The 17,971-nt window shown below is 39.1% G+C and overlaps 1 protein-coding gene and 1 pseudogene across 1 annotated transcript; both read right to left on the bottom strand.

The window, feature by feature from the left end:
• Nucleotides 1–451: 451 nt before the first annotated feature.
• LOC138420761 (olfactory receptor 5G9-like) lies at nucleotides 452–2,147 on the bottom strand. The gene is made up of 3 exons (XM_069554190.1): nucleotides 2,042–2,147; nucleotides 1,764–1,945; nucleotides 452–1,411 (listed from the first exon to the last, which is right to left on the bottom strand). The coding sequence occupies exon 3, from the start codon at nucleotides 1,394–1,396 to the stop codon at nucleotides 452–454; it is 945 nt and encodes a 314-aa protein (XP_069410291.1). The 5' UTR covers nucleotides 1,397–1,411; nucleotides 1,764–1,945; nucleotides 2,042–2,147.
• A 3,586-nt stretch (nucleotides 2,148–5,733) lies between these two features.
• Nucleotides 5,734–6,816, bottom strand: LOC138420216 (olfactory receptor 5G25-like; annotated as a pseudogene).
• Nucleotides 6,817–17,971: the final 11,155 nt, after the last annotated feature.

The following is a 17,971-nucleotide window of genomic DNA, read 5'->3' as shown; positions in this document are numbered from 1 at the left end:
TGTGGAGCATTATTTACTTTGTAAAGGCATATGTAAGGGAAGTAAATGTTCTGTTTGATATTTTCACCTCTACATGTAAGGATAGGGGTAATGTGTGCTGTTCCAAAGAATCTCACCTCATCTGGACATTTCTGTTGGTCCAACTAGTGTGAGAGCATTAGTAACTAGGTTTCCTCAACAGTTATTAGATTCCATCATATTCTCAGCAATGAAGATATTTGAGGAGAAAGAATCGCTCTGAGTCTGGGTGATTGGGGATTTTTATCACTAATAGGGACATGGTGAAATGGAGCTTTTAAAAAAAGGTACTAAAATAAAAATCATGTAGAAGAACGGAAGGATAGCACCCCCAAATTCTGCACATTTTTTAGCATCTTTGGATGATGGTCAGATAGTCTAACCATGTCTGGAAGCTTTACTTCTTAATCTATTTTCTGTTTTAGATGGAAATTTAACTTTTGAGGCAAAACTTTCTCCTGGCGATGATCCTGCGCATAGCAGCTTTCACTTCTTTATTTCTCAAGCTGTAGATGAGAGGATTCAACATGGGAATCACTGCTGTGTAGAACACTGCCACCACTTTATTGAGATCCAGAGAAAAAACTGTGCCTGGCCTCACATAGATAAAGAAGAGAGTCCCATACAAGACGGAGACAGCTGTGAGATGTGAAGAGCAGGTGGAAAAGGCCCTGTGCCTCCCATGAGCAGAGCAGATGCTCAGGATAGAGATGAGGATGTAAAAACAGGAGGTTAATATAGTCAGGCTGATGACGATAAGTACAGATCCAGCCACGATGAAAACTAGCAATTTATTGATCCGCATGTCAGCACATACCAGAGAGACAAGCGGGGACATGTCACAGAAGAAGTGATTGATAATGTTGGAACCACAAAAGGGAAGTCGAAAAGCAGCTGTTGTGTGGGTCATGGTGTTCAGAAATCCAACAGCGTAGGGTCCGACCACCAGCTGTATGCAGAGCCTGTGGGACATGACAACTGAATACAGCAGTGGGTTACAGATGGCCACGTAGCGGTCATAAGCCATGGATGCCAGGAGAAGGCACTCGATGGCCACAAAGAACCCAAAGAACCGCTGCTGCAAGGCGCAGCCCAGGAAAGAAATGGCTTTCCTTTCCGCGAAGAAGTCTCTGAGCATCTTGGGGCCAACCACGGATGAAAAGCAGACATCCACAAAGGACAGGTGACTGAGAAAGAAGTACATCGGTGTGTGCAGGCGGGAATCCATCCGGATGAGGGTAACCATGCCCAGGTTTCCTGTCATGGTAACAAGGTAAAAAAGAAGGAGGAGCAAGAAGAGGAAGCCTTGCGCATGCGGATGGCACCTTAAGCCCGTGAAAATAAACTCCGTGACCCTGGTATAGTTTTCACCAGCCATTGGTTAGTTCAGTCACTAGAGTGAGAAAAAGAAAAAAACAAGAAATTGATAGTGCACAAAGCTTTAAATTCCTTAAAAGCATAACATTATCCATATGATAAGAAATTGCAGGTTTTCAGTTTAGGAACGTTGGCATAAAAAAGCTAGAATAAAACGCCAGCAAATCAAATACAGTTCTAAAGAGCAATACGGCTTAAATGCTTTAGAGAGAAAATTAGGGTTTAACTAAGAGTTTGTTCGACATTAGAAAACCTATAAAATATTTTAAGTGTTGGTCAGTCTTATTTTCCCATAAATCCATTTAACTCATCTTGAACATTCGAAGATAGAGAAGCAGAAATAGGTTTAAAAAGTGAGTTAAACTTACATGTCAGTGAGTTCCTTTCTTCTTTAGAGAATTAATACTGGAGTACAAACTGTGCTCTTTTTTCAGCATGCATTTCATCGTCCCATCCAGACCTGTGCCTTTGCATAGAGAGGAAGTCCGACTGTTTAGTAGTCACTTGGTTGTATTCTTAGTTTTTCCTCCAAGGAAGTAGGAAGATCACTCTGAAAAAAAAAATTTTCCACATGAATTAACGTTTTCAGAAGTAGTTATATCATTTTTTGTTCTGGGAGAATTTGTTTCCCTAAAGTATACCATACCTTGGGAATTTTATTAAGAGGAGAGGAAATTAAAATGTTCTTGCTGCCTCTAAGTGCTTTTAAAAATCCTCTGGGATCGAAATATTTGTTTTCTGTGTTTGACTCCTTTGCTTACCTCCTTCTTTAGCTATTTACAGAGTAAACTTCAGTGTAATGATGACTCAGTTTCTGGAACTGTTTATCTAAAGTTCATTATAGTAAAGAATTTTCCACAGGATACCTTATTTGACATTGTGATCATTTTAGTTAGTGTCTTTTTCCAATACAGACAAAAAAAAAATCACTGAGAATCAAAATGTGTGAAGAATCTCTATTATATTTATCCAGGGTTTTCCATGAGAAATTGAGAGCTGTTTCACTGACAAAGGCAAATCTCATGCTGCATTGGAGCTTTACCAATCATTTTGCTGGTTTCTAGTGAGATTGAGCAACTTTGCAATATTTACAGGACATTTACATAACCAGTGGTTGGTTACTCAAGTGTTTGCCCACATTTTTTCACCAGATTTCCTGATTTGTTAAATATATATATATATATATATATATATATATATAATTATTATTCATGTATTTCAGGCATACCAGCTATATTCACTGTAAATACATCTTTCCTTGGTGTGTCTTACATGTTTATGCTCTTAAAGGCAAGCCTATGGTCTCAATTTTAATGTAGTTTAGAGAAACAATATTTTCCTTTATGTTTAGTATTTTTGTAGCTTTTTTTTTTTACATTTGTAACCACATATCACAGAGATCCTGTCCCATATTTTTTCTAAATGTTTTAATTCCTTGCCTTTCACATCTTGATTTCCAAATCATCTTGAGATGACCTTAGTATGTGTTGTGAGGTAAGGGTAAATGATCACTTTTTTCCCATGCAGACATTCAATGGATCCAATACCATTTTTTTCAAATCTTTTCTCTCCTCAGTATCAGTCAATTCAGTTCAGTCGCTCAGTCGTGTCCGACTCTTTGCGACCCCATGAATTGCAGCATGCCAGGCCTCCCTGTCCATCACCACTCCCAGAGTTCACTCAGATTCACGTCCATCAAGTCAGTGATGCCATCCAGCCATCTCATCCTCTGTGGTCCCCTTCTTCTCTTGCCCCCAATCCCTCCCAGCATCAGAGTCTTTTCCAATGAGTCAACTCTTCGCATGAGGTGGCCAAAGTACTGGAGTTTCAGCTTTAGCATCATTCCTTCCAAAGAACACCCAGGACTGATCTCCTTCAGAATGGACTGGTTGGATCTCCTTGCAGTCCAAGGGACTTTCAAGAGTCTTCTCCAACACCACAGTGCAAAAGCATCAATTCTTTGGTGCTCAGCTTTCCTCACAATCCAACCTTCATATCCATACATGACCACAGGAAAAACCATAGCCTTGACAAGACCTTTGTTGGCAAAGTAATGTCTCTGCTTTTGAACATGCTATCTAGGTTGGTCATAACTTTTCTTCCAGGGAGTAAGCATCTTTTAATTTCATGGCTGCAATCACCATCTGCAGTGATTATGGAGCCCCTCAAAATAAAGTCTGGCACTGTTTCCACTGTTTCCCCATCTATTTCCCATGAAGTGATGGGACCAGATGCCATGATCTTCGTTTTCTGAATGTTGAGCTTTAAGCCAACTTTTTCACTCTCCTCTTTCACTTTCATCAAGAGGCTTTTTAGTTCCTCTTCACTTTCTGCCATATGGGTGGTGTCATCTGCATATCTGAGGTTATTGATATTGTGCTTCTTCCAGCCCAGCGTTTCTCATGATGTACTGTGCATATAAGTTAAATAAGCAGGTTGACAATATACAGCCTTGACATACTCCTTTTCCTATTTAGAACCAGTCTGTTGTTCTATGTCAAGTTCTAACATATACTGCAGTGTAATAAACCAACATAGTCACGAAAACTGGCAGAAAGCATAACAAAAAATACGTAAAACAAAAATTCTAGGATATTACTAACTACTTTTATCCTTCAAAGTTACTGAACTAAAATTAAATGCATTTTTTGTTGTTCTTTATTTTTTTAATTGAAATTTAAATAGTTTTTTAAAATATAAATTTATTTATTTTAATTGGAGGTTAATTACTTTACAATATTGTATTGGTTTTGCCATACATCAACATGAATCCGCCACAGGTATACACGTGTTCCCCTCCTGAACCCCCCGCCCTCCTCCCTCCCCATCCCATCCCATCCCATCCCATCCCTCTGGTACATCTCAGTGCACCAGCTCCAAGCATCCAGTATCATGTATAGAATCTGGACTGGTGATTCATTTCATATATGATATTATACATGTTTCAATGCCATTCTCCCAAATCATCCCACCTCGCCCTCATAAATACATATTAAAGAAAGTCTTTAAGGATGAAAAAGTGTAGATCTCAATAAGTCTTATACTAGTACAAAACATCATTTATTCCCCCATTTTTTGATTTGTTGCCATGTTCCAGAAAATAGAACACAAAAATATGGCTGAAGGAATATTGTAACTGGAGAAAATAAAACCATGAGACCAAATTATGGAGTCACAAGTAATGCATTGACTCTTCATGGCTGTTGGTGCATTATCTGTAAGTATAGAACTAATATCCTGCCTATGTCACAAAGATCCATACATGATAACAATAATAGCTAATACTTTATTAAAGAACATGGAGGCATTCTGTACTTCATATGCACCAAGCATATCATTACAGCAGCAAAATCCCAATAAGTTATTGCTATGACTAAAGAGTACAGAGGATATAAAAGGCCTTGGAAATAAATCTACGCCAAACATGAAGGTAATATTAGAGAGTGCTATGGTTACATACTTCCTTAATATCTCACTTTTTCAGGTTTACTGATATATAATTAACATAATATTTTATTAAGCCCAAGGTATATAGCATAATGATTCAATATTTGTGTATATTGCCAAATGATTACCCCATTTAGCTTATCATCACCTAACAGAGTTCTGAATTTTATTTCTCATCATGAGATTGATTAAAATTTCCTTTCTCAGCAACTTAAGAATATAAAATACAGTATTGTTAGCTATAGAAACTATGCTATAGTTTACAGCCCCAGAACATATTTATCTTATAATTGAAAGCTTTAAACTTTGACCTTAATACATTATTTTAACAGTCTATGTTTAAAGAGTCAAGGTCAAGATTACAGACAACGAGAGATCTCAACACACTGTAAGAAAAATGAAAGTACTGCTAAGTCACTGCTATGATTACGTTTACTCAGGACTTAACAAAGAACTTCTGATATCCTAGTCATAAAATTTTTTATATGAATAAGAATATTTTTAAGTCTTAGGATTCAATAATCTACTCTTTTGAGTTTAAAGTTCTAAAATCCATCCCTACTGAATCAGAAATGAGAAAAACAAAGTGAGAAAATTATAACCCAAGACATTGTATGACTTGTCAATGACCCAAAATCTCAACATAAAATAAAGATCCAGTACTCTTGCCTGAAAAATCTCATGGATGGAGGAGCCTGGTAGGCTGCAGTCCATGGGGTCGCTAGGAGTCGGACACGACTAAGCGACTTCACTTTCGCTTTTCACTCTCATGCATTGGAGAAGGAAATGGCAACCCTCTCCAGTGTTCTTGCCTGGAGAATCCCAGGGACGGGGGAGCCTGGTAGGCTGCCGCCTATGGGGTAGCACAGAGTCGGACACGACTGAAGCGACTTAGCAGCAGAAGCAGCATACCCAGCCCATGTGGTTATGTCTTGCATACTGATTACTCTCGATCTGTAGTATAAATGGTGTTCCAGTTAATTTACCCATAAGAAACTTCTTCCTTTCATATGTCCTTCTGAATGATTCTTTTACTTCCCTGTTTCTCAGGCTATAGATACATGGGTCCAACATGGGGATCAGGGCTGTGTAGAACACAAAAACCACTTTATTAATGTCCAAGGAGAAACTGGAGCTTGGACGTACATAGATGAAGAAGAGTACCCCATAAAGGATGGAGACAGCAGTCAGGTGTGAAGAGCAGGTGGAGAAGGCCTTCCACCTCCTGTCAGCAGACGGATCCTCAGGACAGTGACAACAACTAAACGTAGGAGGCCAAGGTGATCCGGCCACTGAGTACTCCTGGAGCTCCAGCCAAGAGAAAAGTGAAACTTCATGGACCCGTGTGTCTGCACATGCCAGGGAGAGACAGGAAGAAGGTCACAGAAGAAGGGACTGATGATTTTTGGACCACAGTAAGGCAGGCAAAAGGTGAAAGTTGTGTGGATCATGGTGCTTATAAGGCCCTCGATATAAGGAGCTTCCACCAGCTGCCGACAGACTCACTGAGATATAATGAGTGTGTAAAATAGGGGCTTACAGATGGCCATATGCCAGTCATATGCCACGGAAGCCAGGAGGAAACATTCAGTCACTACACACTGACCAAAAAAACAGATCTGGGCAGCAAAATCAAGGACAGAGATGACTTTTTTTCTCCACAAAGATGTCAGTTAACATCTTGGGACCAATGACAGAAGAGGAATAGACATCCACAAAGGACAAGGGGCTGAGAAAAAAGTTCACGGGGCTGTGCAGTCGAGAATCCATCCAAATGAGAGTGATCATCCTGAAGTTTCCCAGAAAAGTGGCCACATAGACCAAGAGAAATATCACAAAAAGAACAACCTGGAGCTGGAGGTGATTTGTCAAGCCCACGGAAACAAACTCAGTCACCAGAGTTTCATTTTCCGTAATCCATTTCTCTGATCTAATCTGTAATGAGAATGAGAGAGATCTTTCTTTGGAGTCCATTCATAATTGGGTTTCCTCATTTTAAAAATGAATGAATCTTTCATCTTTTTTACATTTACAGGGTAGATCGACAGACAACACTCCTGACTTCTGCCTCTGAGTGGTCATCATCCGCTTATTGTTTGTATGATATTAAGTCACTAAACCTCAGTTTCTTCTTGATTAAAACAGATTTTTAGGTGTAGAAGTAGCTTTTGGAGATTCTCTAAAGCAATTCCTCTAACTGTGCCAGATAACATTTCTAAAAATCCCTGCCTTTGAACCAAGGATATTTTAAGACGTGTTTCACAGATAAGGTATCATGTGCATTTAATGAATTCAGGCTGATAGTTCTCACTCTCACCCTAGATAAAGGCTGTAAGAAATATAACTTGCTTGCTAACTGCTTCAGATTCTGGGGGAAAAAAAGTCAGTGTGTTGTCTAAAAGATAACTTCTGAAGTCTAAGAAGGAATGCAAGCTCAGACAAATGAAGTTGGCTTTCGAACAGAGTTCAAAGTCCTTAGCAGTATCTACTCTGTGATGCCTTCTCCAAAACCCCTATATCCCTCATATTATTAATGCACATGCTGATTACTTTATCAAACTCCATTCTTTTTTCAGCCTATTAGAGAGACGAGTTCTTAAACATTCAATAGGTGCTGTAATCAACTGTGACATCAGAATCTGGGAGAGAAGAATGATATCTTAAGCAAGAAAATGACACACCTGGGCATTTATCCCCCTAAAAACCTATGTTGACAGAAAAACCTGGACAACTGTATTCATAGAAGCAGTATTCATGATGATCAAACACTTGAAATAACAAAAATAATTGAGCAAACTGTGGTATATCCATACCACAGAATACTTTTCAGTAATAAAGAGGAGCAAAGAATGGCACAGGCAACAATCTGGCTGAATGTCAAGAGCGGAGCTGATAAAAAGGAAAACAATCTGAAAAGGTCACAAACTCTGTGAGTCCATTTATACAACACACTCAGATGGCAGAATTTTAGAGATGGTGAAGAGGTTGCCTGGGATTAAGAATGTTGGGAAGGAGGATGGTGGTGTTACTATAAAAGGATAACACACAGGAGATCTTTGTGGGGATGGAATAGTTTTGTATCCTGATTGTGCTGGTGATTAAACAAATCTACATGAGTGCCCAAACAATACGAAACTATACACATAACATAGCGATGTTAATTTCCTGGGTTTTTATATTGCACTATAGTAGTAAACTGGGGTAAAACTGACAGAATGGTACATGAGACCTCTCTGTACTATCTTTGAAGCTTCCTGTGAATATTTATTTCAAAATAAAAAGGTTTTAGAAAACAATGAATAGAAAGTTAGAGGAAGGGGAAGTGAGTATAGCACTATAGAAAAAGAAAAATTTAAGAAGGGAGATACACATTTTGGACACAGAAATAATCACGGTGATTCCAGCCGCACAATCACCCAGAAATATTGAGTGTGTGCAGGAGGTGTGTTGACAGAAAATGAATGCCAGCGTTCCCTGGTAAGTCGCCTTGAAAAGGATTTTACTTAACAGGAAATTAATAAAATAAAGACAACAGACCTCCTGTGGTCTCAGAGGCAATGGAGCTCAGAAAAGACAAGACCTGGAGGGGTGGAATTTCACATTAGTCAAAAATATCATACCTAAGTAGTGAAATGTTTCTTTGTAAACACAGAAATCATTTCAGGTCATTTATACTTATGTTCACTTTCACTCAAAGAGGGAAACAAAGCATTTTAAGTGTCAAAATAAAGGTGATTTAAAAAAAAATCTGTGAAGATGTAACTAGAATATGCTCATCTGTGATCTCAACCAACTCAAAGTATTATGTGAAAACAACAGTTTCTGACTGGAAAAACACATGTCACTTTATTTCTCCTAGCCTTGCCCAAATAAAATATTCCAATTCAGAAAACTCATGATCTTTGGACATGAGTAGCATAAGATTTAAGTTAGCTGATTCAGAGGTTTGTTTTCTACATATAATATTCCAGTGTATGTAATGTGAAGAAATTAAGACCCAGAGAAACCAACCAAGGTCTCATCATTTTAACATTCTATGAGCCCATATGTCTTTTTTTTTTTAACATTCTATGAGCCCATATGTCTTAAAGCACATTCAGCATCTCTATGCCAAATACAAAATTCAAACAAAATGTACATTCAAGTTAGGTCATTTAAACCAAAAGACAAAGATGAAACATTCTATTTCTACCAAATTTTCCCTCATAATAAGCTTAAAGATAATGCTTACCTAAGCTTCTAAACTCACCTTCCACTTCTGGCTTCCTGATGGCAATTTGGGAAATTTCCTAAAAAGGAAAAGAAAAAATGCCCTACTGTGACAACCTAGAGGGCAGGGATGGGGTGGGAGGTGGGAGGAAGGTTCAAAAGGGATGGGACATATGTATACCTATGACTCATGTTGATGTATGACAGAAACCAACAGAACATTGTAAAGCAATTATCTTTCAATTAAAAATGAATAAATTAAAAACATAAATGACCAAAACTAATTCGTTATGTCAAAATTAATTATGAAATTAACATTCCCTCATATGAATTACTCTACAAACGTAGACATGCCATTTTTCTCTTGGCTTCTTCATGTTGACTAGGAGGATAGATAATATTCTGATACCATCTTGAAACTTGGATCTTCTTAATAGTACTTTAGTGAATTCATTGACTCAACTCTGCACAACCCTCACCAGAGGATTTTCTAAAGAGCTGTTGTGTAAATTACCAATAACTCCCACAAGGACATGGAAGCTCAGGAGATCAGGCTTATAGAGAAGAAATTAAAGTTATTTTATGAGAAAATAATTTTGGGACTTTGAATCAAATGTACTTGCACCAATTAAAACTACACCTCCATTTGTAACCATCTGCCTCTGAAATTCCAACTCTGAACCTTCAACTACAACATAATTACCACCAGTCCTTGACACAGTGCAGTTTGAGAATGTAAGATAAAGTCCTGCTTCAGAGAGGTTACAATCAGAAGGGGAGTCTGAGTCCACAGCAGCACTAAGGACCCCAAAACTGCTTCACAAGCTAAACTACAAGGGTGGGATCATTGTAACAGAAGTTTTGGAAATAGTCTCTTGGACATAAGCAATCTCAAAAGGTGATTAAGATATTCAGTTCAGTTTTGTTCAGGCATTCAGTCATCTCTGAATCTTTGTGACCCCATGAATCACAGCAGGCCAACTCCTGGAGTTCACTCAAGCTCATGTCCATCAAGTCAGTGATGCCATCCAGACATCTCATCCTCTGTCGTCCCCTTCTCCTCCTGCCGCCAATCCCTCTCAGCATCAGGGTCTTTTCCAATGAGTCAATTCTTTGCACCAGGTGGCCAAACTATTGGAGTTTCAGCTTTATTTTTTTAATATAAATTTATTTATTTTAATTTGAGGTTAATTACTTCACAATACTGTATTGATTCTGCCATACATCAACACTGAAACACGTATAATATCATCTATGGAGTTTCGGCTTTAGCATCAGTCCTTCCAATGAACACTCAGGACTGATATCCTTTAGGATGGACCAGTTGGATCTTCTTGCAGTCCAAGGGACGCTCAGGAGTCTTCTTCAACACCACAGTTCAAAAGCATCAATTCTTCGGTGCTCAGCTTTCTTCACAGTCTAACTCTCACATCCATACATGACCACTGGAAAAACCATGACCTTGACTAGATGGACCTTTGTTGGCAAAGTAATGTCTCCGCTTTTCAATATGCTATCTAGGTTGGTCATAACTTTCCTTCCAAGAAGTAAGCGTCTTTTAATTTCATGGCTGCAATCACCATCTGCAGTGATTTTGGAGCCCCCCAAAAACAAGGTCTGACACTGTTTCCACTGTTTCCTCATCTATTTCCCATGAAGTGATAGGACCAGATGCCATGTTCCTTGTTTTCTGAATGCTGAGCTTTAAGCCAACTTTTTCACTCTCCTCTTTCACTTTCATCAAGAGGCTTTTTAGTTCCTCTTCACTTTCAGCCATAAGGGTGGTGTCATCTGCATATCTGAGGTTATTGATATTTCTTCTGGCAATCTTGATTCCAGCTTGTGCTTGTTTCAGCCCAGTGTTTCTCATGATGTACTCTGCATATAAGTTAAATAAGCAGGGTGACAATATGCAGCCTTGACGTACTCCTTTTCCTATTTGGAACCAGTCTGTTGTTCCATGTCCAGTTCTAACTGTTGCTTTCTGACCTGCATATAGGTTTCTCACCATCATGATTATTTGTTGTGGCGGCCAAGAGGAGCTACTCCACGTCTGAGGACGGGGGTGGCGGATGAGAGGAACCACCCCACGTCCAAGGAGCTGCGGCTGCACGGGTGCAGGAGGGCCTAGAGGAGCTACTCCACGTTCAAAGTCAGGAGGGGTGACTCGCCCAAGGTAAGGACCAGTGGCTGTGCTTTGCTGACGCAGCCATGAAGAGATACCCCACATCCAAGGTAAGAGAAACCCAAGTAAGATGGTAGGTATTGCGAGTGGGCATCAGAAGGCAAACACATTGAGACCATAATCACAGACAACTAGCCAATCTGATCACACAGACCACAGCCTTGTCTAACTCAATGAAACTAAGCCATGCCCGAGGGGCAACCCAAGACGGGCGGGTCATGGTGGAGAGGTCTGACAGAATGTGGTCCACTGGAGAAGGGAATGGCAAACCACTTCAGTATTCTTGCCTTGAGAACCCCATGAACAGTATGATTAAGGTATAGGTAAGTAAAAATAAGGTGGACTGATGGTATCTAAGCAGCAGAGGAGTGCTACAATTTGGACAACATCTTTGAAAAACAAAATCAGTACACACTGTACATATGAAAATTTCAAAAATAAAAATAGGATTGGACTCAAACTTCAAAGCGTTTTAACATTTAGAGTAAAAATTCTTACTCTAAGCAATGAAGAATCTTTCAAGGTATTACAGAAAACAGATAATATCTATTCGCATAGGCATTGCCCCAGGACATTCATCCTGTCATTAGAGATGCATACTAGGCATCCTTCAAGAGGATGCACTGGTCACAGCAAACACCCTCTTCCAACAACAAAAGAGGAGACCCTACACATGGACGTCACCAGATGCTCAATGCCAAAATCAGACTGATTATATTCTTTGCAGCCAAAGATGGAGACGTTCTATACAGTCAGCAAAAAACAAGACCGGAAGCTGACTCTGGCTCCGATCATGAACTCATTATTGTCAAATCCAGACTTAAATTGAAGAAAGTAGAGAAGGTCATGGTATGACCTAAATCAAATCCCTTATGAGTATACAGTGGAAGTGAGAAATAGATTTAAAGGATTATATCCGATAGACAGAGTGCCTGAAGAACTGTGGATGGAACTTCATGACTTTGTATAGGAGGCAGGGATCAAGAACATCCTCAAGAAAAAGAAATGCAAAAAGGCAAGATGGTTGTCTGAGGAGGCCTTACAAATAGCTATGAAAAGAGAAAGTGAAAGTGAAGTCACTCAGTCATGTCCAACTTTTTGTGACCCCATGGACTGTAGCCTACCAGGCTCCTCTGTCCATGGGATTTTCCAGGCAATAGTACTGGAGTGGATTGCCGTTTCCTTCTCCAGGGGATCTTCCAAATCCAGGGATTGAACCCAGGTCTCCCGCACTGTAGACAGACGCTTTACCGTCTGAGCCACCACTGTGAAAAGAGAAGCGAAAGGCAAAGGAGAAAAGGAAAGATACACCCATTTGAATGCAGAGTTCCAAAGAATTGAAAAGAGAAATAAGAAAGCTTTCTTCAGTGATCAATGCAAATAAATAGAGGAAAACAACAAAATGGGAAGACTAGAGATCCTTCACGGAGAAGGCAATGGTAACCCACTCCAGTACTCTTGCCTGGCAAATCTCATGGACAGGAGCGCCTGGTAGGCTGCAATCCATGGGGTCACTAGGAGTCAGACAGGACTGAGCGACTTCACTTTCACTTTTCACTTCCTTGCATTGGAGAAGGAAATGGCAACCCACTCCAGTGTTCTTGCCTGGAGAATCCCAGGAACTGGGGAGCCTAGTAGGCTGCCATCTATGTGGTCACACAGAGTCGGACACGACTGAAGCGACTTAGCAGCAGCAGCAGCAGCAGAGATCTCTTCAAGAAAATTAAATATACCAAAGGAACATTTCATGCAAAGATAGGCACAATAGAGGACCGAAATGGTATGGACCTAACAGAAGCAGAAGATATTAAGGAGGGGTGGCAAGAATACACAGAAGAGCTATACAAAAAAAAAAAAAAAAAAATTCTTCATGACTCAGATAATCATGATGGTGTGATCACTCACTTAGAGCAAGACATCCTGGAATGTGAAGTTAAGTGGGCCTTAGAAAGCATCACTGTGAACAAAGCTAGTGGCAGTGATGGATTTCTAGTTGAGCTATTTCAAATCCTAAAAGATGATGCTGTGAAAGTGCTACACTCAATATGCCAGCAAATGTGGAAAACTCAGCAGTGGCCACAGGAGTCAAAAAGGTCAGTTTTCATTCCAACCCCAAAGAATGCTCAAACTACTGCACAATTGCACTCATCTCACATGCTAATAAAGTAATGCTCAAAATTCTCCAAGCCAGGCTTCAACAATACGTGAACTGTGAACTTCCAGATGCTCAAGCTGGATTTAGAAAAGGCAGGGGGATGAGAGATCAAATTGCCAAGATTTCTTGGCTCATCGAAAAAGCATAGAATTCCAGAAAAACATCTACTTCAGCTTTGTTGACTATGCCAAAGCCTTTGACTTTGTGGATCACAACAAACTGTGGAAAATTCTTAAAGAGATGGGAATACCGGACCGCCTGACCTGCCTTCTGAGAAACTGGTATGCACGTCAGGAAGCAACAGTTAGAACTGGACATGGAACAACAGACTGGTTCCAAATCAGGAAAGAGTCTATAAAGGCTATAAATTCTTACCCTGTTTATTTAATTTATATGCAAAGTAAATAATGAGAAATGCTGAGCTGGATGAAGCATAGCTGGAATCAAGATTGCTGGGAGAAATATCAATAACTTAAGAAATGCAAATGACACCACCCTTATGGCAGAAAGTGAAGAACTATAGAGCCTCTCGGTGAAAGTAAAAGAAGAGAGTGAAAAAGTTGGCTTGAAACTCACATTCATGCCTCCTTTGTCAAAGATAAGGTGTCCATATGTGTGTGGATTTATCTCTGGGCTTTCTATTTTGTTCCATTGATCTATATGTCTGTCTTTGTGCCAGTACCATACTGTCTTGATGACTGTGGCTTTGTAGTAAAGCCTGAAGTCAGGCAAGTTGATTCCTCCAGTTCCATTCTTCTTTCTCAAGATTGCTTTGGCTATTCGAGGTTTTTTGTATTTCCATACAAATCTTGAGATTATTTGTTCTAGTTCTGTGAAAAATGTGGCTGGTAGCTTGATAGGGATTGCATTGAATTTGTAAATTGCTTTGGGTAGTATACTCATTTTCACTATATTGATTCTTCCAATCCATGAACATGGTATATTTCTCCATCTATTAGTGTCCTCTTTGATTTCTTTCATCAGTGTTTTATAGTTTTCTATATGAAGTAAAGACAATCTCTTTAACAAGTGGTGCTGGGAAAACTGCTCAACCACTTGTAAAAGAATGAAACTAGATCACTTCCTAACACCGCACACAAAAATAAACTCAAAATGGATTAAAGATCTAAATGTAAAATCAGAAACTATAAAACTCCTAGAGGAGAACATAGGCAAAACACTCTCAGACATAAATCACAGCAGGATCCTCTATTATCCACCTCCCAGAATTCTGGAAATAAAAGCAAAAATAAACAAATGGGATCTAATTAAAATTAAAAGCTTCTGCACAACAAAGGAAAATATAAGCAAGGTGAAAAGACAGCCTTCTGAATGGGAGAAAATAATAGCAAATGAAGCAACTGACAAACAACTAATCTCAAAAATATACAAGCAACTCCTGCAGCTCAATTCCAGAAAAATAAACGACCCAATCAAAAAATGGGCCAAAGAACTAAATAGACATTTCTCCAAAGAAGACATACGGATGGCTAACAAACACATGAAAAGATGCTCAACATCACTCATTATTAGAGAAATGCAAATCAAAACCACAATGAGGTACCACTTCACACCAGTCAGAATGGCTGCGATCCAAAAATCTGCAAGCAATAAATGCTGGAGAGGGTGTGGAGAAAAGGGAACCCTCCTACACTGTTGGTGGGAATGCAAACTAGTACAGCCACTATGGAGAACAGTGTGGAGATTCCTTAAAAAATTGCAAATAGAACTACCTTATGACCCAGCAATCCCACTTCTAGGCATACACACCGAGGAAACCAGAATTGAAAGAGACACATGTACCCCAATGTTCATCGCAGCACTGTTTATAATAGCCAGGACATGGAAACAACCTAGATGTCCATCAGCAGATGAATGGATAAGAAAGCAGTGGTACATATACACAATGGAGTATTACTCAGCCGTTAAAAAGAATTCATTTGAATCAGTTCTGATGAGATGGATGAAACTGGAGCCGATTATACAGAGTGAAGTAAGCCAGAAAGAAAAACACCAATACAGTATACTAACACAATATATGGAATTTAGGAAGATGGCAATGACGACCCTGTATGCAAGACAGGGAAAGAGACACAGATGTGTATAATGGTCTTTTGGACTCAGAGGGAGAGGGAGAGGGTGGGATGATTTGGGAGAATGACATTCTAACATGTATACTATCATGTGAATTGAATCGCCAGTCTATGTCTGACGCAGGATGCAGCATGCTTGGGGCTGGTGCATGGGGATGACCCAGAGAGATGTTATGGAGAGGGAGGTGGGAGGGGGGTTCATGTTTGGGAATGCATGTAAGAATTAAAGATTTTAAAATTAAAAATAAATTAAAAAAAAAAGAAACACATTCAGAAAACTAAGATCATGGCATCTTGTCCCATCGCTTCATGGGAAATAGGTGGGGAAACAATAGAAACAATGATAGACTTTCTTTTTGAGGTCTCCAAAATGACTGCAGATGGTGACTGCAGCCATGAAATTAAAAGATGATTGCTCCTTGGAGAAAAGTTTTGACCAACCTAGACAGCATATTAAAAAGCAGAGACATTACTTTTTTTTTTTTTTCAGCTGTAAATGGGAACTCTGATAACAGTTTATTTTTTTTTTTGCACTCTATTTATTTATTTATTTATTTATTTTTTAAAATTTTAAAATCTTTAATTCTTACATGCATTCCCAAACATGAACCCCCCTCCCACCTCCCTCCCCATAACATCTCTCTGGGTCATCCCCATGCACCAGCCCCAAGCATGCTGTATCATGCATTGGACATAGACTGGCGATTCGATTCTTACATGATAGTATACATGTTAGTATGCCATTCTCCCAAATCATCCCACCCTCTCCCTCTCCCTCTGATTCCAAAAGTCCGTTATACACATCTGTGTCTTTTTTGCTGTCTTGCATACAGGGTCATCATTGTCATCTTTCTAAATTCCATATATATGTGTTAGTATACTGTATTGGTGTTTTTCTTTCTGGCTTACTTCACTCTGTATAATCGGCTCCAGTTTCATCCATCTCATCAGAACTGATTCAAATGAATTCTTTTTAATGGCTGAGTAATACTCCATTGTGTATATGTACCACTGCTTTCTTATCCATTCATCTGCTGATGGACATCTAGGTTGTCTCCATGTCCTGGCTATTATAAACAGTGCTGCAATGAACATTGGGGTACATGTGTCTCTTTCAATTCTGGTTTCCTTGGTGTGTATGCCCAGCAGTGGGATTGCTGGGTCATAAGGTAGTTCTATTTGCAATTTTTTAAGGAATCTCCACACTGTTCTCCATAGTGGCTGTACTAGTTTGCATTCCCACCAACAGTGGAAGAGGGTTCCCTTTTCTCCACACCCTCTCCAGCATTTATTGCTTGCAGATTTTTGTATCGTAGCCATTCTGACTGGTGTGAAGTGGTACCTCATTGTGATTTTGATTTGCATTTCTCTAATAATGAGTGATGTTGAGCATCTTTTCATGTGTTTGTTAGCAATCCATATGTCTTCTTTGGAGAAATGTCTATTTAGTTCTTTGGCCCATTTTTTGATTGGGTCGTTTATTTTTCTGGAATTGAGCTGCAGGAGTTGCTTGTATATTTTTGAGATTAGTGGTTTGTCAGTTGCTTCATTTGCTATTATTTTCTCCCATTCAGAAGGCTGTCTTTTCACCTTGCTTATATTTTCCTTTGTAGTGCAGAAGCTTTTAATTTTATTTTTATTTTTTTCATATTTTAACTGCATCCTATTTAATAGATAACTCCACAATCACAATACTGTTTTTTTCCATCCTCACATCTCCCGAATCATCTTTACCCAAACTTCCTACACTGTTCTTTTTTTTTTCTTTCTTTTTTTTTAAATTTTAAAATCTTTAATTCTTACATGCATTCCCATAGATCCCATTTGTTCATTTTTGTTTTTATATCCAGAATTCTGGGAGGTGGATCATAGAGGATCCTGCTGTGATTTATGTCAGAGAGTGTTTTGCCTATGTTCTCCTCTAGGAGTTTTATAGTTTCTGGTCTTATATTTAGATCTTTAATCCATTTTGAGTTTATTTTTGTGTGGGGTGTTAGGAAGTGATCTAGTTTCATTCTTTTACAAGTGGTTGACCAGTTTTCCCAGCACCACTTGTTAAAGAGATTGTCATTACTCCATTGTATATTCTTGCCTGCTTTGTCGAAGATAAGGTGTGCATATGTGTGTGGATTTATCTCTGGGCTTTCTATTTTGTTCCATTGATCTAGATGTCTGTCTTTGTGCCAGTACCATACTGTCTTGATGACTGTGGCTTTGTAGTAGAGCCTGAAGTCAGGCAGTTGATTCCTCCAGTTCCATTCTTCTTTCTCAAGATTGCTTTGGCTATTCGAAGTTTTTTGTATTTCCATACAAATCTTGAGATTATTTGTTCCAGTTCTGTGAAAAATGTGGCTGGTAGCTTGATAGAGATTGCATTGAATTTGTAAATTGCTTTGGGTAGTATACTCATTTTCACTATATTGATTCTTCCGATCCATGAACATGGTATATTTCTCCATCTATTAGTGTCCTCTTTGATTTCTTTCA

This window comes from Ovis canadensis, chromosome 15 (genome assembly GCF_042477335.2).
Source record: "Ovis canadensis isolate MfBH-ARS-UI-01 breed Bighorn chromosome 15, ARS-UI_OviCan_v2, whole genome shotgun sequence".
NCBI classification, from domain to species: Eukaryota; Metazoa; Chordata; class Mammalia; order Artiodactyla; family Bovidae; genus Ovis; species Ovis canadensis.
Note: the sequence above shows the minus strand (reverse complement) of the source record. Positions and strands in the feature narration are given on the sequence as shown.